We start from the raw sequence: 27,544 nt of genomic DNA, 5'->3' as shown, positions 1-27,544 counted from the left end.
TGCAGCACCACTGAACCAAATGCCGCATCGTCTCTGGATTACTGGACTATTGCATAGTGAGAGGCAAAAGTATGCACTGAAGACCAAGTGGCAGCTCTACAGATCTACTGTATTGGAACCTGTGCCAGGAAAGCTGCCGACGAGTCTTGAGCCCTTGTGGAATGGGCAGTGAGGGGCTTGGCCAGGACACTGGCCAGGTTGTAGCAAGCACAGATACAGGACATGATCCAAGCAGAGATGCGCTGTGAAGAGACTGGGAGGCCTTTCATCTGGTCAGCCACGGTGAAGACGAGCTGGGTCGTTTTCCTGAATGGCTTCGTATGCTCAATATAGAAGGCAAGGGCCCTACGAACATCGAGAGAGTGCAGCCATTGCTCTCGCCAAGTAGCATGTGGCTTTGGATAGAAGACCAGGAGGAAAATTTCCTGGTTGGCGTGAAAAGTTGATACCACCTTGGGAAAGAAAGCCGGCTGAGAGCATAGCTTCACTTTGTCCTTGTGGAAGACCATGTACGGTGGTTCTGAAGTGAGGTCTCTGATCTTGGATACGCACCTCGCCGAAGTGATAGCCACGAGGAAGGGCTGTCTTCCAAGAGAGGTACAGAAGTGAGCAGGTGGCCATCGGCTCAAATGGGGCCCCCGTAAGTCTGAAGAGGACCAGGTTAAGGTCCCACATGGGGACCGGTTGCCGCACTTGCAGACAGAGACTGTCCAGCCCCTTAAAAAACCTACCGACCATAGGATTGGAGAAGAGAAAGCATCCATTTTCTCCTGGGTGGAAAGCCGAGATGGCTACCAGGTGCACTCCAACAGATGATATTGCCAGACCTTGCAGTTTTAGGTATAGGAGATAGTCCAAGATGAGAGGCACTGATGCTTAAAGGGGGGCATGCTGCATTGAGCACACCAGCAGGAGAAACGCTTCCATTTGGCCAGGTACATGACTCAAGTGAAGGGCTTCCTGCTACCTAGCAGGACCTGCTGCACCGAATGGGAGCAGAGAAGCTCCGAGTGAGTTAGCCATGCAGCGTCCATTCCGTGAGGTGGAAGGATTGCAGGTCGGGATGACAGAGGTGGCCGTGGTCTTGTGAGATCAGGTCCGGCCAAAGCGGGAGTGGAATCGGGGCATCTACCGATATCTCCAATAGTGTGGTGTACCAGTTGCCTAGGCCACGCCAGGGCGAACAGGATCAGACATGTTCTGTCCCTGTGCACCTTGAGTAGGACTTTGTGAACCAGCGGGAACGGAAGGAAGAACAACTGGCCCTTCCATGGGAGTAGGAAGGCATCTGTGAGAGAACCCGGGAAGCGTCCCTGGAGACAGCAAAATATCTGGCACTTCCGATTGCTGCGCGAGGCAAACAGATCAACCTGGGGAAACCCCCACCTCAGGAAGATGGAGTGGATGATATCAGGACAGATCGACCAGTCGTGGGATTGGAAGGACCTGCTGAGGTGGTCCGCCACTGTGTTCTGAACCCCTGGGAAAAAGGACGCCACCAGATGGATGGAGTGGGCTATACAAAACTCCCACAGGTGAATGGCTTCCCGAAAAAGGGGGGACGAGTGAGATCCCCCTTGCCTGTTGATGTAGAATATGGCCGTGGTATTGTCTGTGAGGACCACCATGCAACTGCTCCCGGAATGCTTGACACGCCAGGCGCACTGCCATCAGCTCCCGTATATTGATGTGTAGAGAGAGTTTGGCTGTAGTCCATAGACCCTGCATCTGCAAGTCCCTGAGATGGGCACCCCAACCTAGGGATGATGTGTCTGTGACTAGAGACAATAAGAGTTGAGGAGTATGGAATGGGACTCCTTCGCATACTGCCCTGGGGTCTAACCACCAGCGGAGAGAAGATAAGACCATTTCCGGGACAGTGATCACCATGTTTAGGCTGTCTCGACTTGGGCGATAGACTATTGTCAGCCAGGCCTGAAGTGGGCATGTCTGGCATGTCTGGTCACGTACGTGCAGGAGGCCATGTGCCCCAGAAGGCTTAAGCACATCCTTGCCATTGAGGTAGGAAAACTTTGGAGACTCCGGATGAGACTCGCCAAAGACTGGAAGCGGGCATCCAGTAGAAGAGCTCGGGTGAGTCTGGAATCTAAGACTGCCCCAATTAACTCTATTCTCTGGGTTGGATCCAGAGTGGACTTTTCCATGTTGAGGAAGAGGCCTAATTGACAAACATGGCCATGGTCTCTTGGACCTGGGACTGTACCTATTCCCTGGTGTGACCTCGGATAAGCCAATCATTGAGATAGGGAAATACTTGGATTTGCTACCAATGGAGGAAGGCTGCCATGACAGCCATACATTTGGTAAATACCTGGGGGGCTGTGTAAAGACCGAATGAAAGGACCATGAACTGATAGTGTTTGCGGCTGACCACAAAGCAAAGGAAACGTCTGTGCACCAGATGAATCGCTATGTGGAAATATGCGTCCTTCATGTCGAGGGCGGCGTACCTGTCTCTAGGGAAGGTATGATGGTCCTCAAGGGCACCATGCGGAACTTCAACTTTACCACGAATTTGTTGAGTCCGCGCAGATCCAGAATAGGCCGAAGCCCGCCCTTTGCTCTGGGGATTAGGAAGTAACGGGAGTAAAAACCCCTGCCTCTTAACTCCCTTGGAACCTCCTCGATCGCTCCCACGGTTAGGAGCATCTGCACTTCCTGCGTAAGGAGTTGCTCGTGAGAAGGGTCCTGAAGAGGGACGGGAAGGAAGGGTGGGGAGAAAGAAAATCCTTTTCCACCGTGCGAAGAGCCCAACGGTCCATAGTTATGAGGGACCATGCATGGTGGAAACAGAATAAACAATTCTTGAATAGTGGGGAAGGATCCTGACTGATGTCCAGTACGCTGTCCTTGGGCGCACCTTCAAAAGTTTTGTTTGGGCCCCGCCGGAGGTTTAGCTGGGCCCAGGTTCTGCCCTGGCTGGTGGTTGGTGGACTTCTTCCTGCCATCTCCCCCACATCTCCTGTAAAAGTCCTGCCTCAGCCAAGAAGGATCATTGAGGCTGGGGTTTGAAGGGCTTCCGTTCTGTGACCGGTGTGTGCATCCCCAGGGAGTGCATTATGGCCCTAGAATCTTTAAGGCATGGGAGCCTGGAATTGGTCTTATCCAAAAACAGGCTTTGTCCTTCAAAGGGAAGGTCCTGTAGGGTATTCTGCAGTTCTGGCAGCAGGCCGGACACCTGCAGCCAAGATATGCGCCGCATGGCTATTCCCGATGCAAGGGTCCGGGCAGCAGAGTCCGCGGTATCTAATGAGGCCCGTAAGGAAGTCCTGGCCACCTTTTTGTCCTCCTCTACCAGGGCCCCAAACTCATCTCTGGACTCCGGAGGTACTAGCTCCTTGAGTTTTAACATGGAGTTCCATGAGTTGTAGTCCTAGCGGTTCAGGAGCGCCTGCTGGTTCACGATCCTGAACTGCAGCCCCCTGAGGAATAGATCTTGCACCCGAACAAATCGAGATGCCTGGCGTCTTTCAATTTGGGCGCCAGAGCCTGTTGCCCATGCCACTCCCTCTTGTTCACCAAGGCCACCACTAGTGAACACGACTGAGGGTGAGTATAGAGGTACTCAATCTTTGGAGGGGATAAAATATTTCCTCTCCACCCCTTTAGCAGTTGGAGGGATGGATGCAGGCATTTGCCAGATTGTTCTGGCCATGGTCTGTATGGCGTGACTGAGTGGTAAAGCCACTTGAGACGGCCTCCGCTGACAAGATGTCCACCACTGGGTCTTCCAACTCCACCACCTCCTCCACTTGGAGGTTCATGTTCCGTGCCACCCTACGCAGGAGGTCCTGGTGGGCACAGAGTTCTATTGGAGACCGTTGTCCCAGCCACCCCCTTGTCTGGGGAGGATGAGGACAACGGCACAGGAGCCAGGGGGTCAATGGTATTTCCTGCTGAGTTGGGTTTTGTTGTCTGGGGTCCACGACTCCAGAGTCTGGACCCTGCTCTGGAGTTGGGGCTGTGGTTTCCATGCCCCTCGGAGCAGGACAGCTTATGGTGGCCTCTGGCACCTGAGGCTCTGAGTGGGCTGAGTGGGAGGCCATGGATGGGGCACCCTGGGCTTGGTGGTAAGCCCACGGTGTCCAAAAGGGCCATTGGGCAGACCCTTGGACGGGATCATGGCCTTCCTTCTGCCAGTGGGCAGCATCACCCTCACTGTAGCTATGAGCTGTGTGGCTGGGTCGTGAGCCTGGGTCAGACTGCAACGAATGCGAGGCAGATCGCGAAGGCCAAGGCAGTGCCAAACGTGTCTGCGTCGAGTCACCCAGACGTGGTGGAGACCGGTACCGGGCCGCCGGGGATTGGTGCCGCGACACTGGGGTGCAGTGCCGGGACCGAGACCGGTACCGAGGTCTGGACAGGTACCACAATCCGGCTCTTGACTGCGATGATGACCATCTCTGAGAGTGGCGCCGAAATCTACTCCGGGACAGTGACTAACGTGTAGAGTCGTGCCATGAGTCTGACTGGCCCCGCAAGTCAGAACAGTGCCACGAGAGGAAGCGGCGTCAGGACTGCGAGTGTTGCTGGGACTGTGAACAGCATCGGGAGCTGGAATGGATCCGAGAACATGACCAGTGCTGTGGTTCCAACTAAGGAGCTGACGTCCAGATCAGGGATGGTTTGCCCCGGGACGGTACCGCATGAACAGGAGCCAGTGCCGCGGTTTGCGGTGATGTCGACTGTCATCACTGTCCCTTGCTGCCGCAAAAGTATCTGGCATTGATGGAAGCCGGGACTCGACCACGCTATGAGTCGGGGAGACTCAACGGCTCTTCCCTTGGTGCCGGAGTCAGCGGTACCGACTTCAGCACTTGAACCCTCTTCGCTTCGCTACCGGACGCGACTCCGAGGGTGGTTCCTGGGGCGCTGGCAACTGCTGAGGTGGAGTAGCTATCTCTGGTCTGCGGTGCCGCATTTGGCCAGGCGAATGAGAACAGTGCCGGACCAACTACACCAGTTGCAGTGCCGGGGAACTTCGGTGCCGCGGGTCTCTGCCAGAGTCCAACCGCGGTGCAGTACCTACTGCTGCCGCCAGGGCACTGTACACCGAGGCACTCATTACGCCGCTGGGGGATCCGGGCTAAGAGCCGCCTCCATCAGAAGCTGTCTTAATCTAAAGTCCTGCTCCTTGTTGGTCCGGGGCCGAAATCCCTTGCAAATTTTGCACTTGTCCGCCTGGTGGGATTTCCCCAGACACTTCAGGCAGGAGTCGTGGGGGTTGCCCGTTGGCATGGGCATAGCACAAGACGAACAAGGTTTAAAGCCCGGAGCCTTGGGCGTGAGCCCAAGCAGCAGGTGGGGAGGAGGAGAGGAAACCCCTTCTAACCCACTACTATAACTATACTAAAACTACGACTATAACAATTAACAAACTACGAAGACAGTATCACTAGGAGAGTGGAGAGCAGCAAAGCCGAGCTCCACAGTTCCAACAACCATCATGGGCGGTAAGAAGGAACTGAGGGGGCGCTGGGTCGGCTGGGATATTTATCTAGTGCCATGAAGGCGCCACTCCAGGGGGCTCCACAGCGACCCACTGGGCGTTGCTAGGATTAGGAAATAGTGGGAGTAGAAACCTCGATTCCTGAAATTCACCAGAACCCCTTTAATCAGTCTCTCCCCGAGTAGATTTCTGATTGTAATACCAACTCGTAAGAGGGGTCCTGAATAGGGAGGGAAAGGCTGGTTTGGAGAAAGGGTCTCGAACTGGGTGGTATATCCACCCTTTATGGTGTCCAAAACCCACTTGTTCATAGTGAACTTCTGCCACTCACTGTAAACAGTGGCATAAACAGTCTCCAAAGAATAGGGGGATGGAATCCAAAGTTGGTTGGCTGCTCTCTAACCCCATGTCAAACTGAAGGGCTATCTGTCAGAAGTAGTGGAGGATGAATTCTTTTGTCTCAGCTTAGACTTAAATGGATGCCTCCTATACTGGTGTTAAGATGATGATGATGACTGCTGTTGTTGTTGTTGCGACTGGTAGTATTGTCTACCTTTGTTGGAATATGAAGAATAATGAGCATAATATTGTCTTTGATATTTGAAGGCAGGTGTAGGAATTCTTCTCTTAAAAAGCTGTAAGAGACCCAGAGACCTAGCACCTGTCTAGTCTCTTTCATTTTCTCTATTGGCTCATCCATTTTTGAGCCAAACAAATCATCCCTCTCAAAAGGAAGATCTTCAATCTTCAACCTCATTTCTTAGGGCAGAGAAGAGGTGTAGCCATGCATGTCTGTGGATAGTTACTGCTGCAGCTGATATTATCCTGATCTTGACAATATATCCAAAGCATCAAAAGACACTCTCAATGCATGCATAGCAACATTTAGACCCTCTTTAATAAGAGCATTAGACAGTCTGCAGTGTTCCTCAGGAAGATTCTTTGTAAAAAAAAAAATTGTCCCAGAGATGAAACTTATCTGGCCAGAACAGCTAGGTAGTTAGCTATTCTCATGTTTAGAGAAGCTGAAAAAAAATACCTTTCTTCCAAGCAATCTAATTATTTCCCTTTTCTGCCAGTGGAGTAGAATGTAAATGTCCCATTCTTGAACGTTGCATTGTTGCAACTACCACAAGAGAGTTAAAGGGAAAATGAACATGGAAAAAAGAAAAGTCTTCATATGGGATCTCATACAACTAATCAGCTTTCTTAGCAATCAGTTGATATGAAGGTAGAGTATTCTATGCTGATTTTGCTGGCTGGCACAGACCTTCCCAAAGAGGCAGAGATACTTTCTCAGCAGACGTATTCCCCAGTATCAAAAACAGGAGGAGGAGTTTCCTGAAGTAAACAGAGGGTAATTTTAACTTAGACTCCATTCTGCTTACTGAATCCTGGAGTTCTATAGCATCCTCAGATGGTGAGGAAACTGAGGCTACTCCAATGTTTTCCTCAGGGGAGAATTTGCCTGTGTGTTCTAAGTCTTGATGCACAATACCATCTTGTGGAAACACATCAAGCTCATCACAGAGAATACCCTGAATTTTTGTAAGGGACCTATCTCTTGGTCTCTGTTCCACTGGTGTAGGATCTGAATGCCTTGGATCCAACACATTAGTATGTGCTGAAGTTTCCTTGCCTCAATGTGGAATCGAGGTCATCGCAACTGAATAAGGTTGAAATAGAAGCCCTGGAATTGGCTAGTATGGCCAATATAGCAAGATACTTGCTACTCATGCCAATTTGTCCAGTTCTGTACCATCTCATAGTAATGAGGAAACATCAACGTTCAATAACCTTTGTCACAAAAACAGCCTTGAGGTCAAGGCTGCAGGTAAATTAATGTATCCATCTCCTTTTCTAAATGTGGATCCAAACCCAGATCTGACAAGGAACAAGATATGATAGAGGTAGGGATCCATAGTATCAACAAGGGTGAGATAGTCTTTCTAGATGAATCTATAGGTATTCGGGGAGGAAGTAGTAGCATTGCAGAAGATCCATATGGAGAGGAATTCACTCTGTTTTTTGTGAGAGGGAAAGCATTGTGTTGGATCCTTATCCAAATCTCTCTCTTCTGCTGAAGAAGCGTGAAACTGATTTGATAAATGCAGTTCCACAGGTACCTAAGTGGAAACCATCACTGAATGTATCAGCGCCGATACAAGAGAGATATCTATTGATTTATTAGGTCCTGACCCAACAAAGCGATCTTGGTCTCTGGTCTGCCTCACATCCGCATGTTTGCAATCTGAAGGATTTGACGAGTTCCCTGAATAGAAGACAATGTAAGACCCAGAAAGGTGCTTGGTCTTGCTGATTCTTCAGACTTGAAGGTCCTGGTTCCAAAGAGGCCTCAGACATGGAACGCATATTGTCTAAGGCCATTTCTGTTAACATGTTCCTTTTTTGGAAGCAGGTCTGAGTTTTTTGTTGCTGACTGTGCAGTCTTCTTCAATTTTGTATGCTGAAGAAGGCTCACATTCATTTGTGGTAGTGCTTGGAAGGAACTGAGGCAGTAAGTGCTTCTGTGCCCCCTTTTATAGCCCCATTCTCAGAATATGCTCAAACATTGATGGGAAGTGCATGGAGGGAGCACATGAATGCTCAGAATAGGCATTGCTAGTATAAGTTTGTACCATTCAATGGCACCAGTTGGCACATATCCCAAGAGTGGCAATATGCAGAGGACATTCAAAGAAGAACCTGGTTTACTGCGGTCCCTTCCTAGCCACAATTTAATGCCCAGGTACAAAATTTAATTGGTTAAAGCCTATTTTCAAAATGTTTTCATTTCTGTGTTTGTAATATTGTTGCAGAAAACTGGCTCTGATGAGTTTAGCACAGCACAGGGACTGCTGCTGGAGATTTAAGCAGCTATTAAAAAAAAGTCTCTAGCCCTTTTCCTTGCAGACCTAGAGCTCAAAATATAATTTGTTTGTTAAGGAAGCTTGATGATCAGAAAAAGAGTTTCCCCACAGAGACCCTCATAAAGGGTTTTCTTTATTTCACAAGTGGGTTCTTCCCTCATGCAGACCTCAGGATTTCCTCCAACCCTGCAACCACATTGCTCTCATTCAGTCCCCTCCCCTTATCCTGCAGGCCTCCTACAATCAGGAGAAAAAGAGCTCTGCTTCTGCAGAGTTTAGGAGATCTGTAGTAGAGGTAGAAGGAGGGATCTTAAGAGGTCAGAAGCCTAGAATGGGAAATTAAGAGGCCTGTAGGAGAGGGGAACATCTAGTGAGTCTGAGGAAGCACATCTGTCCTCTTTATGAGCTTTAAGAGGTTCAGAGGGGGCCCAACCATATGCTGAGTTGTAGAAGGGTCACCGGTGGCCACATTTGAAAGCCCAAAAGCCTCTTTTGTATTATATGGGGATGACAAGTCTATTCTAGATCACTGGGAAGTTGATGAGCCTATTCTGACTCTGAGACAGAGGATCCTCAGTGGAGGGATCCCCAAGAAACCAACTCAGACTATGGAAGTCCCCTCTGCAAGGCCTTCTAAGACTCATGGAGGCTACTGACCGTCCCTCCTAATGCTTGCACATGTGCAGGATGGATTTGGAGAGGCTCCAAAAGAGCTTAATTAAGGACTTGCAGGGGATGGACACAAGCCTCTTAAGGTCAACATGATTGGGGCCTTGGTGAACATCTTGAGTTTCATGAGGAAGCAACTCATGGTGCACCTGTCAAAGTTTGCAGGAGGTGGGCACACTATCACAAAGCCCACAGGGTGTGAAGGCTCTTGTTTGGTTAGCTGGTTGACTGGTTCAACAGCCTACTAAGATTTGCTGGGGGTAAGGAGGGGAGGCCTTCACTCTCTGGAAACCCCCACCTGGAGCACTGGGAGCAGTACAATACATACAAAAATGTACGTAGAACACTAGGAAAACTGAAACACTATTTTTCAAATTTTAATTTATCACTTTCCTAATAAGCAACTGAAAGCACACTCCCACATCACTGACTTACCGCTCCAGCAATGCTCTCCTCTCATCCTGATTATTTTGTACTGTTGCTTCTAATACTGCAATCTCCCCACGCAAATCATCCGTTTGTTTTTCTAGTTCACTGACCCTCCTTTGACTGCTCTGCCACTCTTTCTTCATTGTAGCGAGGTTTTCATTCAGAGCTGTGATCTGCACAGTGACCTTGGCTTCCACCTCCTCATGTTTTCTGTTTTCTTCTTCTTTCTCTTTTATCTCTGTGCGCTGAGAAAAAAGGAAACATTGAACAATGAGCTATCAAATAGCTCTGACACCAGATTGGTGTGTTATTAACTCTAACATCAAAATTAAAATGATGATAACATTTATCTCTGGTACATCTGCAAAACCATTTTTGATATTTTACAGCTAGCAGGCAGTTATTCAGGCATGTCTTTCCAAGGAGTCACTTTTTCTAATGGAACAATGTTCCTTATAAGTGAAAGAAAACTAGATTCTACCCTTCTGGTATTGTTCAACTGAGGCAGAGAAATTAAAAACTGTATTTACAATTTCAAAACTAAGTTAGTTTTAATTCATAAACAGCTATTATACTAAACAAATGCCTGCTTATGGTCCCACTATGGATTTATTTCTATTTGTCAAAATAGCGCTTAGCCTATTGTACTTGAGTTTTCCTACAGTATAATCTGTCTCACACTGAAGGTTTTTGGAAATATTTACAAATCATTGATTAAAAATGTAAATGCCATGAGATTAAAATTAAGTCTGCCTTCCACCCCCTTTGAAGGGAATCAGAGACATGTGCTAAATACACACAAGTTCTATACATGCTCACCAGTTTAGTTTCAATTGCAACACATTCCTTCTTCAGTTCTTCCTCTTTTTTTTTCAGCTGATCTTTGATAATTTGCTGATTCTTCTTCTCCTGTTCAAGAGCTAAATTCATGTTATCTACTTTGCCCTGCAGCTCTAGTTTCTGTTGAATCAATAACTGCTTCGCATCCTTTAGATTTGTCACCTCCTGTTAAAATATAAGTTTAAACACTTAGGGTCTAAAAATAAAATGATAAAACTTTTCTGTGAACTAACTTCAGACTGACGATAACTATTTCCTGGGATAGGAGAGCAAATGCTTTTACCGCACAAAATACAGTATCAACTGACCATGACACTATATTAAAAAAAAAGAAAAGTAAGTTTGTTACCTAGGTTACAAATTACATCTTAGATTACTACAAACAGAAAAAAAAATTTAATTTACTTCTCCACTAAAATAGTGGAAATTATGTTTGTTTACTTTCTGCCTTTCTGTCAAGTAGTAGGTTTGTCGATTTCACTTTTAAGTCGGATTCTAATAAATTTCACTGTCAGGTTTTCTGCACTAGGTAAGTGGCAAGAAGGGAATTTTGATTTATTTATTTATTTATTTCATTGGAAACAGTTATTGCATAGGAGTGTTTCTACAGGTCTTAAGTTTGTAAATATTTACCTACATATTGTACTTGAAATAGATGGAAATACTTCAAAAATAGATGGAATAACTTAATTTGACAGGAATGATTCTTCCTTAAATCCACAGCCCGATATGAATGTATTATTCTGACAAATAAGGGGTGCTAATTTTTCATAGGACACATTCCACTGAAAGTCAAGACAAAACATCCCAAGGATAGTCTTTTTTCTCCTTTCAAACCCATGGGTGGATGATATGGCCATACTTGATTTCATAAGTGGAGATATTTTTGGTTTCAATCTGATTGCAACCATGGAGAACAAGAGGTGAATATTAAGCTGACAGCCCAGGTTTTGTATGTTTTAAAATTCTCTGCAGCTCTATAAATTCCTTCTCTCTTTAGCACAGAGGTTTCAGGAAGTGTGTGACAATTATAGTTAGTATTCCTAAAATCAAAATGCATTGGGCATTGAATTCTCTGGAAGTTACCATCATTTTTAGACACTGGATGACAAAAGAACATCTGAAAGCCATTATATTTTTTTTTGTATTTCCACAGAACATAAATATTCAGGCTATTTTAAAATTAATTTATTTTTATTAGATTGTAAGCTCTTTGTGAGATGGACTGTGTCTTCATTTATACTTACAAAATCACCTACAACACTGGAGAGGCCAGCAGAAGCAAATAAATTACTATTAATAAATATAAATATGTAATAAAATGTAGAAAATGTAGCCAGGCTGTCTTTTAAAAGTGACAGATTTCAGAGGAGACAGAAAAGATTTAGAGATGTAAAATGTTACGAGCACTTATAATACAAAGACTAAAAAAGAACAATTCAACACTCCATCCTCCAATTTTTAATTTTCTCTCTTTTTTTTTTTTTTTAAAGTGAGGTATCCTTAAAAAGATTTAGCCTTGCCTCAAGAGTGATTTTTAAACTAGTTTCAGCAAAACTGGTTTAACTAATATTGGTTTGGTATTTTAATGTTGCAGTAAATTACATGCACTTAAGAGTGAGAGGTAGGTACATTTTTAATGAATGTACACATTTTTTTAATTAGAAGTGTCGCTTTAAAAATCAGAGTTCAGGCTGGATACAACTATTCAAAAACAGCTTAAAATCCCCCCTCCCCAACAACTTCACACTTTACATGGCTTTCCTTATCAGTGAGAACATGTACCTTCATAAAACTAAGATGCTGGTTTTGCTTTAGGTTTTTGGTTTGTTTTTTGTTTTGTTGTGGGGCTAGAAGAGGCTGTTTGCTTTCCTCATTTCTCAGAATTTGGGTGCACAGCATGAGAACTTTTCCCCTTATCCACCTTTTATTAAAACATTGGGAGAAAGCCTGGATATTTAATTGCTTAGAGTCATCTATATAAAAGGAGACAGCATGGTCTAGAGGTTAGAGTATAGAACTTGAAGTCAGGAGACTTGGATCACAACCAACTGACAGTCTTGCTGTGTGACCATGAAAAAATGATTTAGGACGAATCCACAAAGGGACATAGGGGTCGCAACTCCTAACTTTTAGGCATCTTGCCACCTCAATGGAATCTACAAACCCTAGTTAAGGTGCCTAGGCTCTCCATAGAATGCATGGGGACAGATGGGCCCCTAAGAATGGGATCCACAGAAGCAAGCACACTAGCAGGGAGCTGCCTAAAGTAGTCAATGGGAGACGCTGAGGAGAAAGGTGGGTCCTAGCCCTGCCCCGCTCAGCGAGTGAGGCACCTGACTGGGCTGGAAAAAGTCACCTATCTCTGTTTGCAGCCCACAGCCAGGGACCCTCTCCTGGAATCAGGTGCATAAGCTGTTTCATACAGAAGTGATGGCAGCACACGTCTAGCTCCTCACAAAACAGCCAAGGAGCAGAGAGGATGGGAAAGCCTCCCTTATCATCGTTAGCCCTGTGGTTAGTGTACCCAGTCAGAGTATGGTAGACCCCAGTTCAATTCCCCCCTCTGCCTGATATGGAGTGGGAAATTGAACTTGGGCCTCCTGCACTGCAGCAGAGTACCCTACCCACAAGGCTACAGAGTCATTCTCACTCTCTGGCCCAAAGCATATTTAATTATTTATACTCAGTAGAACAGCTTCAACAAGAGACACTGAGCCACATCAAAATAACCCATAGCCCAGTGCTCTGAGAACATCAACTGGATTGGGCCCCACAAGATAGGCGGGGACATCTATCTTCACCTGGTTTGAGGATTCCGTTGGGGCTTAGCCATGAGAATAGGTGCCTGGAAGTCTAGGCTGAGGTGTTATGTGCATACTCAGTGGCAGAAACTTAGGCACCTGACGGACTTTTACAGCAAAAATTTAGGCACCTCCAGAGTTAGGTAGGGTCTGACCCGAGGTTTTGCAGATCTCATTGGTGCCTAAAATTTGGGCTTGGGTGCTTGATGTGGGAGTTAGGCTCCTAAGTACTTTTGTAAGTATGGGCCTTAATCCCTCTGTGCTTGCGTTCCTTCATGTGTAAAATGGAGATAGTAATACCCATTGTTGCAAAGCAATTTGAGATTCTCTGATTGAACGTGTTATGTTTGTGCATATTCTTATTCTTATTACTATCTGTAGTTCCAATTTGTGTCTCAACATACCTTCTCAAATTCTTGCTTGCAGGTCCTAAGCTCTGCACTAAATTTAGTACTGTCTTTTTCCAGTTTACTCTTTATTTCCTGGAGCTCTGTTGTTTTAGATTTTTCATTAGCCAAGTCTTTTTCTTTCAAAACCTTGAAAAAAAAAATCAAAGGAAAAATGGGACCTCATCCAGACTTACAGTTATCAAAAACCTCTTGATTACAAAGATTGCAGATGGAAGAATGATTGTATCAGATATCCATCCACAATTATTTTGTCTGATTTTAGAGAAAACCCTAGATTAAACCATTTAGTTTAATCTTTAAAATCAATAATCTGTTTTTCTTTTCACATTCATTTTGTTCAGTATATAACTCTTTGGGGATAAAAAATTTATGCTGGTTTCAGAGTAGCAGCCGTGTTAGTCTGTATTCGCAAAAAAGAAAAGGAGTACTTGTGGCACCTTAGAGACTAACAAATTTATTTGAGCATAAGCATCCGATGAAGTGAGCTGTAGCTCACGAAAGCTTAAATTGATGCTGAAATTGTTTTAATTTATTCTGTCATTTCAACTATTTGTTTAAAATCTTTTATGTATCAGTGGTCCAATAAACTGCTGCTGCAAGTGCAGGTACAAATTGCATTACCACAATACATTGACACGTCCTGGCATGTTTCTAAATATGTTTCCATTAGAAAATAGGAAAGAGGAGAAAGGTAATGGGAAAAGTAAGTTACCTTGTCTTTCTGGATTTCCTGTAACATCTTGTTCTGTTCTTTCAGCTGCTGTTCTTTCTTTGACACATCCTGCTCCAGAGTAGACTTTATTGTCTTAAGTTCTTGGATCAACTGATTAAGGTTACCAATTTGATTTCTGCTTGAAACTAATTCCTCCTGAGCCAGAGCAAGTTTCTCCTCTGTGGACTAATTAAAAAAACAGTTCTGAAAATCATCTGTCAAAGCCATTGCAAGATCAGAGCTCCACATTAGTCACAATAATTTAAACACTTATTATGCACCTACATGGAAAGTTCAGCTTCTGGTGCATAGTACTTCATTTTAAAATTTTAGAATTTCAGTAGAATACAGTTAGTAGAACACACACTATTTTCCTGTATTCTCTTTTCAGACACTGCCTATAACATTGTGAAAGCAACAGTAAAACACATAAATAATAAGGTAACTGGAACTGAATGAGATGACTATTAAATTGTAATTAACAGCTGTTGAGTAATGATGAGAGAAGTAAACTGAACTCTATCTCAGGGGAGGGCAAATCAGGAGCAGAAGTAATAATTTCTACGCTTGATCATGGACAAAAGAGGTTGCAATTCATTTCCAAAAGGTACTTTGAGGAAAGTGTTTGAGTTCAGCAAGAGCACAGGAAGAGACAAATTATGTGAAGAGATAATTTTCACACAAATTATATAAAATTGGTTATAAAGTCCCAGTTAAGAAGATATCTCTATTAACCACATCTTACTTAAGTGGCACTTGCTGTGTGTAAATTAGAACACATAGTAGACTGCACTTTAACTTCCAAACTCCATATAAATTTAAAGGAAAAATGTCTGGTGCAGACAAGGCTTACTTAAGTCTCACTACTCATTGATGCTAGCACCTGAAAATGTTTTTTGATCAACACAGCTGATAACCACTTAATTTCTGCCAAATAAGTTTCTTGTAGTGTCTTAAATTAAGTGTTAAAAATAAAACTAAAGACTTTATCCCCCTCATACAGTATCTGTTTGTTAAACTCCTCATCTCCTCTTGCTCAAAGTGTCTATTGTTACAGTGTTCCAAATTCTTGTGATGTTTTCAGAAGTCTCACAATATTTGATGTTCTTCTTAAAGCCCCAGTTTGCTGGAATCATAAGATTGCATGAGTATCTCAGTTTAAAAAAATTCTAGCTCTCATGGTGGTGAAGAAAAGCTTGAAAAGTGGGAAGCAAGGGAACCCTAGCAGCCCAGAAACCAGATCGCAAATAAAAAGCCTCCATTTTTTTAGATTTCATAATGTGTAAGCACAGTTCATAAATTCTGAGCCCTTGACGTTGGTGATACTACTTTTGTAACAGGAGCATTTCAACAGTAGTGTTTGAAAGCAGGGTTGGCTACATCAATGGAAGGAACAGGTGGCGACTCAAGACACTAGAACTAAAGAATATCAGAAAAATTACCTGTTTTTCAGTAATATATATATATATATATATATATATATATATATATATATATATAACTGAACAAGGCTTAAGGTCAGATTTATTGTTACCTCTTGGAATCACAAAGCTTCAGTAAGAGGACTATGTTGGGATTTAAGCACAGAGGGATAGTACATTATAAAAAGGCACATTATCTTTACTAAACTTAAACAATAAGCATATCTCAAACCATATTCAAAGACAGGTAAAAAGGAAAAGCATGCAAGTCATTAAAACCTGTTTCAGTATCTGGTAACAAATAAAACAGAACAGAGCCCAACAGTAGAGCTATGTAAATATCTCCCAAGGTATTTTAAGTGGACACAAAACCCGCTTCAAAACATGCAGTGAAATCCTGGCCACCCTGATGTCAATGGGAATTTTGCCCATTGGTTCTTGCAAAGGCCTTTATGATGTAGGAGAAGGCCAGAACTCAACAACGATGACAACTCAGACTATGACATTTTAATTCTGGGTGAAAAACTGCCCAACTGAAATCAATGGAAGTTTTGCCCATTACAATTTCACCCATTATTTTAAACAGGCCAGTTTTAACATGCACATTACAGTGTCCTCTCCTAACTAGTATCCTCTTCAACAGTAGTAAATATTCTTTAAATGAACAGATAATCACTCCAATGTATAACACACAGTTTGTGTGACTGTCTTTCTGTATGAGTAGCAGTACCCTCAGTTACTGGATGGAATGTCAGACCAGCTTAAATATTAATGTCCACACTGACACTTAGACCCTATCTAGCTTATAGCTATAATACTGCTACACAAGTATGAATTCTTCTCAGGTAAGCCTCTTCGTTTTCCGTTCAAACGTATTTTTAACTAAAAAATCTTGGGTTTTACAAAAAGCATTTAGTTTTTTTCCTGATGTTCACCCTACCTTTGTATCATTCAAATATATAAAAAATAACTTGTTCTATTACAAATATATATATATATTATGAGAATATATTAGTCTGTGTGTATATGCAAAGCTGTCTGTTGAAGTAAGGCTATGTATTAGTCTAGAAGATACACACAATAAACAGGCACACATGCAAGCTCTGAAGTGCGTGCACATCTGAATGTACGGATGAATCTCACACCCACCATGCCACATTTCAAGCTTTTAGCAGATAATGGTTTAAAGATCTGACACACTAAAATGGAAAGAAAATGAAAATCTGTATCAGAATACATTTCAGAACACAAGGAAGTATTCTAAAGTTTTAAAAAAACAAAAACAGGAGAACAAGGATGAAGTTGAGTATCTGTGCTGCAAATGGTGTGGCCCAATTATTAAACGTAAATATTTAAAGGCTAATAGTTCTAAGTCTACAACAGTAAACTGTTTATTGAAATGAAAAGTTTTATTTTCAGATTAGAGATATGTTGTTTTCTTAAACTCAGAGGTGACATTGTGTTTTGAGTTCTGTTTTAGTTCTGTAGCAAACCAAATTGAATTCGTTCATCAAACTATTAATCCACTGAATACTTTTGCCCCGTCCTTCCGTCCACCAAAATAACCCCTGATATTTACCCAGAAAAATTATTAATAGTTTTTCCCACCAATATTCACCTATTTTTGTTGTTATAGTAATAAACACACTGATTAATTCCCAGGAAAAATTAAATAAAATAAAAACTGAAAATGAAGGGCCCTATTAACAGGTTAATCCTAGTTTAATTTTAAATTCTTGAATAAGGAATCAAACAAAGTACAAAATGGGTAAGTAATGAGATCAATGGGATATTTATTAGAATTTTTTAAACAGGGGATGGGACAATCAGAGGAGGCATTAGAAAATATTTTGAGGATATAGTATGTACGAGGTGACAGTGGCTTAGGTACACTAACCTTTCTGCCGTTTTTATTACATGTAGTTTGAATTTGAAGGAGTGGGAGATATGGGGGGAAGTATTACTAGCAAATACACAGAGAGGAAAGGTCAAATGAAAAAAGACACCAACCAGGAAGACTATGCTAAGAAGCAAGGTAATTCCCCAATAGGGTGACCAGATGCCCCTATTTTATAGGGAGAGTCCTGATATTTGGGGCATTTTCTTCTATAGGCGCCGTGACAAAGTTCCTCCTCTCCTTTGGTGGGTTCTGCACTTATTGGTGGATGTGCTCACCTCAGAGATTCACGGCAGCCCTCAGTTTGGCCACTTTTGCTATTGGCTCAAACCTGCTGTTCACTCAGCTAATCTCATCACTGGCCAGCATGGGGAAAAGGAAGGAGAACAATCCCCACAGTCTCTGCTGATCCACCTAGTGGGTCGGGGGAAAGGCCAGGGACCTTCACCTCTGATGGAACCCACAGTCCAGGTCACTGCTCCTGTATCCAATTGGGAGTTGGGGGAATGGAGGGAACCCGGGCCCACCCTCTACTCTGGGTTCCAGCCCAGGGCCCTGTGGATCACAGCTGCCTACAGTGTTTCGTGTAACACCTATGTGACAGCTACAACTCCCTGAGCTACTTCCCTATGGCCTCCTCCCAACATCTTCTTTATCCTCACCACAGGACCTTCCTCCTGATGCCAGATAGCATGTGTACTCCTCAATCCTCCAGCAGCATCTGTTCTCACTCTCAGCTCCCTAGGTGCCCCTCACTGACTGAAGTGAGTTCCTTTTTAAACCAGGTGCCTTGATTAGCCTGCCTGTCTTAATGGATTCTAGCAGCTTCTTAATTGGCTCCAGGTGTCCTAATTAGCCTGCCTGCCTTAATTGGTTCCAGCAAGTTCCTGATTGTTCTGGAACCACCCCTATTACCTTACCCAGGGAAAAGGGACCTACTTAATCTGGGGCTAGTATATCTGTCTTCTGTCACTCTCCAGTAGCCATCTGGGCAGACCCTGTCACAGACCAATTCCCTCCCACCCCCATCCCAATTTTTCACACTTGCTGTCTAGTCACCCTATTCCCTAAATATATTCTATTGATGGCATTGTCTTTGGAAGAGACCAGGACTAGATTAGAAAAGCATCCAGCTAAGATTGAGGTGCATTTGCAGATCTCATACAGTATTTGTTTAATTTGATCAAGCCCAGGGCTAGCAGTTCCTCATTTCATGAGCACTACACATTCACTTACGGAAAATGTAACTTTTAGGAAAAAAGAGCAATTTTGTAAACAATACAAAGTCCCCCAATTTACATAAATTAAAAGAGAATATAATTTATTTGAACTTGTCAGTTCAAATCCGTTCATCCCTTCCCCCACACACCATCAATACAGTTAAAGAATTGCAAGAGATCAACACCCTTATTTTTAAAAAGGAACATATCCTTTCATAACTTTAATTTTAACCAAGTGAATTGGTTTGGTGCCATTTTTGTGGGGGGAGGAACAAGGCAATTTTTTAAACTGAACAAATACAGTAAATCCTCACTTAAAGCTGTCCTGGTTAAAGTTGTTCTGTTGTTACGTTGCTGATCAATTAGGGAACATGCTCATTTAAAGTTGCGCAATGCTCCCTTATAACGTCGTTTGGCAGCCGCCTGCTTTGTCCACTGCTTGTGGGAAGAGCAGCCCATTGCAGCTAGCTGGTGGGGGCTTGGAACCAGAGTGGACCCGCAGCTCCCAAATCAGCTCCCCGCTCCCCTAAGTTCCCTGTGTGACAGCCGCCCAGTAGGCTGTCAATTACCAGCAGTTCAGCTGTCCTTCCCGCCACTGCCATGTGCTGCTCCTGCCCTCTGCCTTGGAGCTGCTCCCAGGAGCCTCCTGCTTGCTGGAGGGGGGAGGGAGAGGGGCTAATCTCAGGGTGCCCCCCTCCCCCCTGCACCTGCACCCCGCTTTCCCCATCTTCACAGAATGGGGGGACACATGACAGGGCTCAGGACGGAGGGAGCTTCCTGGCAGCAGCAGCTGCTGCTGCGTCTCAGCTTGCTGATTAACTTAACAAGGTAGCGTACTTAAGAGTGGTGTCAGCGTACTTCAAGGGGAAATGTGCATCTCTCTCTCTCATACACAGGGTGTATGTCTCTGTCTGCCATGCTGTCTCCCCTCCCTCCATTCATGCTGCCTTGTAGCATGTGAGGCTACATTAACAACGAGTTAACCCTTGAGGGCTCAGCCAATTGCTAGTTCATCATTTAGCAGTACGGCATACCCTGGGAAATATCCCACCCTCTGACTCCACCACCTCCACCAAGCTTCACAACCTAACTCCGCCCCGCCCCCATTTACATTAATTCTTATGGGGAAACTGGATTCGCTTAACATCGTTTCACTTAAAGTCGCATTTTTCAGGAATATAACAACAATGTTAAGTGAGGAGTTACTGTATGTATTAAATTGTAACGTATAGAGGTGTGTATATTTTCTATATATACACACACACTATATTTTCTTTTCAATCTATATTAATTCAAATTTGACTTTTAAAACGTTATTGTGTGCGCCTCTGTCCCACCATCCACCCCTTCAGATTACACCAAACCTTTTCACCTTGACTAAAGTGACATAACATATGTTCCTTATTAAAATAAAGGCTTTGATGTTAACCAGCCCTTCATTTCTTTTCCTGTATTGATAGGGAGAGGAGAATTGGGCTCACCAGAGCAGTGGTCTGATCTAAGGCTAGCCTTCATGGAACACTGTCACCTAAATATCTCAACTACAAGATTTCACTTGAAGTCACATGATCTGCTTTTCATTGTAATGCATCTTCCACAGCAGACTGATTCCTTTAACTAGGAAGGTCAGGAGATAGCTCAGTAGTTTAACAATGATATTCCATTCTCACGCCAGCAGATGGTGCTATCAGTACAGCTCAACTCAAATCCTCCACTCCTACCCAGACACTATACATGCCACCTCAGTTCATATCATCCACATGTCTTGAGGCCATCTATCTTTATATCTGTCTGAAACCTTGCCTCCCAGAGTCTGTGTGCCAAGTTGTGTTAAACCATTCCAAAGATATTTTTATTTAGCTAAAGTGAAGGCTAACAATGAGGGTATCTCACACTCAGACCTAATCAAGTTTATTTAAACTTCTCTTTAACAAAACTGGTTTTGACACCATGTAGACTCATCACGGCTTTGCAATGACTATCCTCCTTCTGTTAAAAGAACTGAAGTGACAAGAAAACATTCAAGATCATCTAGTTTATATGTTTCAAAGATTTGTGTTGTACAAAATCACTCCAGATGTTTCAACACACTGTGAATGAGATACTTCATTGTAGTGATGGGGCCAAACCAAAATCTTGGACCTGACCAGCCACACAAGCTTTGGATCCAGATGCAATCCAAATGTTGCGGTTCTGGCTCAGGTGTATTATTATTAATATAAGCAAGGCCCCTAGTTTTATGTAGCCTACAAGTGGTAGATTTTGCATTTGAGAAGATGAAAGTCTGCTACAAGAATTTCCTGACTTTAGCAATTCTACTACTTTAACATCTGAATATCAAAATACTACTTCTGTACCACCATTGCTTTTTAGATCACAGCCTATGGAGAACACATATTTTTTCTTCACTTTCTTAATCTAAAATACATGCTATCTAAGTTCATACTGAAATAAAAGCTATACAGCGTGTCCAGAGTTGAGGAAGGTAGGAACATTTTCTCCCCCCACACACTTTTTTTTTAGCAAAATAATGGAGACATTGAAAATAGTTCTTAGAACTATTTTTAATTAATATTAACAGTCCTGCAGTATCAGCCTTGTTCCTTCTCTACTCTCATAATCTAGCTATGCTTTCAGCCCCAAAAGTGAACTTGTTCTAACTAAGGAAGAACTACAGTTGGGTGCCCTATTTCAAAGCTGATGATACAAGTCAATACAGGGAAGTCAGGTAACAACAACAGGCACTTTTTCTTTGCATTGCACCTTTATGAAATGATAAAAATGAAACAAAAAATGGTTAGAAACAGAGTTTCTGTACTGAGGTTGTAACTATACATTGTCATATGAAACACATGAAAATAACTAGCTTCTGCATTTAGCCTAAAATCTGAAAAACAGGTCGCAGCGCTTTTCCCCTTTTTTTATGATGTCACAAACTCACTAAATCATTCAAGACGTTTACAAAGAGATTTAAAAGGCAGCTACCAAACCTGCATACAGCTATGCACAAGAATAGTCCCATGATGTCAATGAGACTACTTACAAGTGTAACCATTTGCAGGATCAGGAACAAAAAGATATGTTTAATGGGAGAGATAATAGGAGATTTAGAACAAATATAAAAAATCACCAAAGGTTCAGCAAATTTAAAAAACAACTGGGAAAAATAATGATGACCACTAAGTCTAATAAGTTAAGTCTGAGAACAGCTTCCATTTTGCTTTGCACCAATTCATTATTTACACCACTAAGGCATGAGTGAGTTTCTCTACGTAGGACAGGGTTTCTCAACCCCCTGGGTTGGGATCTAAAATTGGGTTTTGAACAGTCACGTGACAACTCCTGTGGCCCCTGTCCCATGGAGCTGACTGAGCTTGTCTCTTTGCTTCAGGCATTGCAGCCACTGGGTTCCCAGCACCACTTAGGTTTAGCCCAGCTGTCATGATGATGGGAGATCGGGTAGACTCAACTGCATTGCATTTCCATAACGGTGGGCCAAGCCCATTATTTCTGCAGCCATCAAAAAGTTTAGTTAGTTATAAAGCAGTCTTAGTTTTTCTTTTTAAAGAAAATTCCACCTTCTTCAGCAATGTAATTTGCAACCCTAAATATTTATCAATCTACTTCACTTGCAATACATTTTTTGGCCTACTTTTCCATTAAGTTGTACTCTCTGTCATGTATTTCTAGATATTTATGGTGGCGTGACATCAGTTGCAACAAGGCTCCAGAACTCCAGTTGTAGGAAACAGTATCTGAGGAAACTAGGAGGACTTTACTTATAATGCAACATGGGATGTGTCACCATGACATGACAAAATATCCTATGAGAGGAAAAGGAAAAATAAAAACTCTCCAATTCTTTGCTCTACTGGTTTTGTATATTTAGTACATAAGTACCAAGGTGAAAACAGTTTAGAAGGATATGTTCATATTCAATTGTATTCTTTCTGTGGTCTCAGAAATAAATTGATCTTTTGATCATTATTTGGAATTTTCTGAATTTTTGTTGTTTTGTTTTTTACATCTTTTCAAATTAGCTATATTTTACAGTGGCCTATTAGCATTTTATTAAACTATCTTGTTCAGTGATATTTTTATTATAAAACAAAAACCCACACACTGCCTCCATGTTTACACAGCATTTTAGCACAATGGAACCACAATCTTAAAATTTATGAAATTATACATTTGCTAAGACTGGTACCTTGTTTTCTTCTTATTGACAACCTCCTCTGACCCTCATTTTCCCCAGGTTGTGTCCTAGAACTCCCTACAGTGGAGCACTCATCGGGACACTACTCAAAGAAATTGCCAATACGGACAAGGCTAATGCAGTCCTAGGATGCATCAGGCAACCGTATTTCCAATACAGACAAGGAAGTGTTAGTACCATTATACAAGGCACTGGTGAGACTTCATCTGGAATACTGTACGCATTCTGGTCTCCCATGTTTAAGAAAGATGATTCAACTAGAAACAGGTGCAGAGAAGGGCTACTAGTATGACCAGAGGAATGGAAAATCTACCTTATGAGAGGAGACTCAAAGAGCTTGCTCGTTTAGCCTAACCAAAAAAAGGGGAGATATAATTGCTCTCTATAAATACATTAGAGGGATAAATATCAAGGAGGGAAAGGAGTTATTTAAATTAAGAGCCAATGTGGACACAAAAACAAATGGATATAAATTGGTTATCAACAAGTCTAGGCTTGAAATTAGACAAAGGCTTCTAACCCCAGAAGAGGAAGTTCTGGAACAGCCTTCAAGGGGACAGTGGGGGGCAAAACCTCACTGGCCTCCAGACAGAGCTTGATAAGTTTATGTTGGGGATGGGGGAGATATCTCCAATGGCCGATTATGGACACTAGATGGGGAGGGCTCTGAGTTACCACAGAGAATTTTTCCCAAGTGTCTGGCTAGTGAGTCTTGCCACATGATCAGGGTCTAACTGATCTCCATATTTGGGACCGGGAAGGAATTTTCCCCTAAGTCAGGTTGGCAGAGAACCTGGGGGAAAGGGGGCAGAGGAGGGAGAATTCGCCTTCTGTTGCATCATGGGGCAAGGGTCTCTTGTAGGTTTAAACTAGGGTATAATGGCAGATTCTCTGTAACCTTGTAGTCTTTTAATCATGATTCTTCACTAACTCAACCAGAGGTTATAGGTTTATTAAGGAGTGGATGGGTGAGGTTCTGTGGCCTGCAATATGCAGGAGGTCAGACTAGATGATCATGATGGTCCCTCCTGATCTTAGAGTCTATGAGCACTGCAGTTTGAAAGAAAGGTCCAAAAAGGGCCATAGAACCTTTAATGACTACACTGATCAGGGTCAACTGTTTTGCAACTCATCCTAAGATAATTCCTTTAGCACCATAATATTTCCTAACACTTGCTGGGGCACTGCTTCAGTCAGTCACTGTGGCACATAATGGTCTAATCTCCCGTGGGCTGTAATACTTAAGTATAATTTTGGGTGTTTGGTTAGTGTGCAGGTGCTGGATGGTGTTGGTGGCCTGTGATATACAGGCTGTCACAAGAGATGAAATGATGGTACTGCTGGTTTTAACTCTATGATTCCATGACTCTGAGTACTGACTGAGAAGAAAAAGCACTATCTGCTAACTTTCAAAACAGTCCCAGGAGTACTTGGGCTTTCTTGGAGGTCTCCCATCCAAGCACTAACAATGTCAGGGTGTGCTTAGATTTGACATCTGAATCAAGATGGTATGGCTGCATCACTTTATATATAAAATAGGTCCCACTAAGGAGAAAGCCCTTCAAAAATATACCGTGAATGGAAATAGTATATACATGACAGAACAACTGGGTCACCTGTAGAACAATACAGACTGAACAGGTTGTTGCAGGAATGCAAGCTGATGAGTACTGTCAAAGCCTGTTAAGTCTATACAAAGGAGCCAAAAAGGCATTAAGTTGTGGGGAGGGAAATACTCTTGGGGTTACTCCTTGCATGCTGGCAGAAATGGATGCCATTAGTATTCCAAGATTGGGAACTATGCAGTGGTAAGACTGGGGACAAGCTTTATACAGAGTGAAAGGTGAAAAGAAAGAATCCAGTACTCCTAAATCCTCACCTTGTTCCCAGAGCTCAGACAACAGCACTGCTACAAAACACTTGTGAACTGGAAGGGCATCCTAGGTACATCAGGCAAAAATACTTGGCATTTAAATTAATTCCAACATGTACTGTGTAATGAGGAAAAGAACACAATACAATTCTATACATAGCAAAAGAGTTTTTTCTTCACATGTCTTTCCACTTGCTTCTTTGTATTCATCCTGAAGACAAACATTATTAAGTCACTTATGACTTTAAAAAGACACTGTACCTTAAGATCTTGCCTTGTTGCCAGCAGCTCAGATTCTTTACCATAAGATCCAGCTGAAGTTCTTTCATATTTTCCTGATCTTTTTCATGGATCTTCTGTAGCTCTGCTAGTTTTCCTTTCTCTGCTTAAGCTCCTGAGCTGATAATGTTACTTGCTGCTGTAATTATTCTCTAGTTCTGCCTGAAACACACATACGAATCCTGGATTTATATTTTACAGTACAAAGCAGGCATGTAAGATAAATTGTAAAATATGGATATTTGCAATCTCATTTTGTAATTAATTTTTAAGAAATGGTAATTAAACAAGCATAATTATTTCATAATCTTTCTCTTGATTCTCTCTGCAATACTTATAGCTATTACTTATCCCAGCACAAATTTGAACAAGGTCATATTATTAAATCATATTATTTCTTACATTAATATACTGTGATTTACTTGCTATATAATAAAGAAAAATAATGACTAACATCAAGAGACTAATTAAACACAGGAAGCCCAGTTTTCAAACATCTAAACAGTATTCCAAACCCTGCAGTTTCCATGGCAGACACAAGAAAGCCATTGTAATACTTTATATGATAAATGAGAGACTGAATGCAGACATCATTTAATAGTACAGCACATGGCACTAACATCTCTAAAACTATATGGAGTTTGAACTTTTTCATCAGAGTTCACATTTCATATTGTCATTAAGACTCTCTATTCTTTTCTTACAATACAAATGGTTTAAACCACCACTTATGCTCCAAAATGTGGAGGACTCTTGTCTCAGTTATTCTCACAAAACTGCTATACTGCTATGCGACAAGATGGCACTCTTGCCACATTGCATACAGATGCAGTAGAATGAACACAGCAGGTCTAGCTATTTTAATCAATTTGATGACAGGTGTACTACTGCATAATCCATAATTCACTATTTGGGCCTACACTCAACATTTTATAGTTTTGACCTTGAACAATATCTGATGGCTCAGTTCTGCATCCTGACCTTACCATTCCCAGTAAACGCATTTCAGCTACAGTAAATAGCTATTTTATCACCCACATATGACATAAAACAGGAGCATGCATCAGAGTAGTTAATACTCATCTTTTGTAGTAAGAGGAATGAAGAGAAGCCAGAAACTACCTTTTTAAAAGGGCCCCTTTAATTCAGCTTGCTGTGTTTCAGTTTGCCTTTTCTTCTGATCAAATGATTCTTCAGTTCTTTCAGCTTTCCCTGGAGATGCTGCTCATTCTTTTCCTTCTCTTTTAGGACACCCGAATCTCCAGTATTGTCCTCGTGCTGAATCAAGCTCTATTGTCAGCTGCTTAGAAATCTATATTTAAAATATAAAAACCTGCATATTATCTTTACCTTAATATCCTTAATTTTTGTTGCTGTACATCAAATACATTATTTACAGCTACATCTAATTGGACAGCCTTTTTTTTTTCATGCAGGGGCCAAACTGGCCCACTCCACAGTCACTTGGCTAGCAGATCCTTTATCGTTGACGTGGCTATCCTGTTGCTCTAGAATGTAAGTTTTCATTTTTTAAAAGGGTAAGAATAATCCATATAGTTACAAAGATAACCTCGTTATGGGGAGATTTTCAAAACAACAGGTTTCCGAGTAGGCAGCTGTGTTAGTCTGTATTCGCAAAAAGAAAAGGATACTTGGGCACCCTTAGAGACTAACAAATTTATTTGAGCATAAGCTTTCGTGAGCTACAGCTCACTTCATCGATCAAAAACACAAATTTCTCTCAAGAGTTTCTGAAAATTTTTCCCAAACAGCAAATAGCATACTGATAAAATGATACGTACAATGATATGGAGATGTCTAACTAAGCTTGAAACAACAGATCTGAGAGGTGTGAACTGTCACCATTCATTTAAAAGAGATGTTAACTCAGAAAACTAATGACAAGTTAACATAGTTAAGTATTTCAAAACATGTAAGAAAGCAGACGGACAATGATCATGTTATCACTGTATCTATTGTATGAAAAGCACACCAAAACCATGGATGATCATATTAGAATACACACAATCTTCTGTGACTGTCATCTTGTTTTGGTGTCAACTGCATAGGCTTGGGATAATACCACTACTTTTTTCCTCCTCCAATCTGATCTCCTCATATGTGACTGGAAAAGCTGTCAAATATTGTTTTTTGTAATTGGGAATTAGTAATCTTACCCCTTCCTGTTTTTCCAGCGAGTTTTTCAATTCATTCCGTTCTTTAGCTACAGACTCTGTCTGTACTTGAAGCTGATGTTTAGTTTCTTGGCAAGATTTTTCCTAAAAAACAGATTACCTAGTGAGCATTTTTTGTCAACTTTACCAAATGCATTTAAGCTATTATTATAAAAACTACAAACTACCAAGAAAGAATACTTGCATTCTCTTAAATCAGAATCTGTTTCCGGCACAGAAATATCCTCGCAATGGGTTAT

General features: G+C 42.3%; 1 protein-coding gene across 1 annotated transcript in view; it reads right to left on the bottom strand.

Moving 5' to 3' along the window:
• EEA1 (early endosome antigen 1) overlaps positions 1 to 27,544 on the bottom strand; it is a 140,665-nt gene that overhangs the window by 4,389 nt on the left and 108,732 nt on the right. Inside the window, 11 exon segments of the mRNA XM_038401122.2 lie at positions 9,445 to 9,683; positions 10,258 to 10,443; positions 13,487 to 13,618; positions 14,205 to 14,390; positions 25,093 to 25,139; positions 25,142 to 25,219; positions 25,222 to 25,272; positions 26,230 to 26,301; positions 26,304 to 26,368; positions 26,370 to 26,422; positions 27,288 to 27,389. Of these exon segments, the coding sequence (XP_038257050.2) occupies positions 9,445 to 9,683; positions 10,258 to 10,443; positions 13,487 to 13,618; positions 14,205 to 14,390; positions 25,093 to 25,139; positions 25,142 to 25,219; positions 25,222 to 25,272; positions 26,230 to 26,301; positions 26,304 to 26,368; positions 26,370 to 26,422; positions 27,288 to 27,389 (1,211 nt within the window).

The sequence above is a fragment of the Dermochelys coriacea genome, chromosome 1, assembly GCF_009764565.3.
Source record: "Dermochelys coriacea isolate rDerCor1 chromosome 1, rDerCor1.pri.v4, whole genome shotgun sequence".
Classification (NCBI taxonomy): Eukaryota; Metazoa; Chordata; order Testudines; family Dermochelyidae; genus Dermochelys; species Dermochelys coriacea.
The sequence above is the reverse complement of the archived record's forward strand: the minus strand, read 5'-3'. Positions and strand labels throughout refer to the sequence as shown.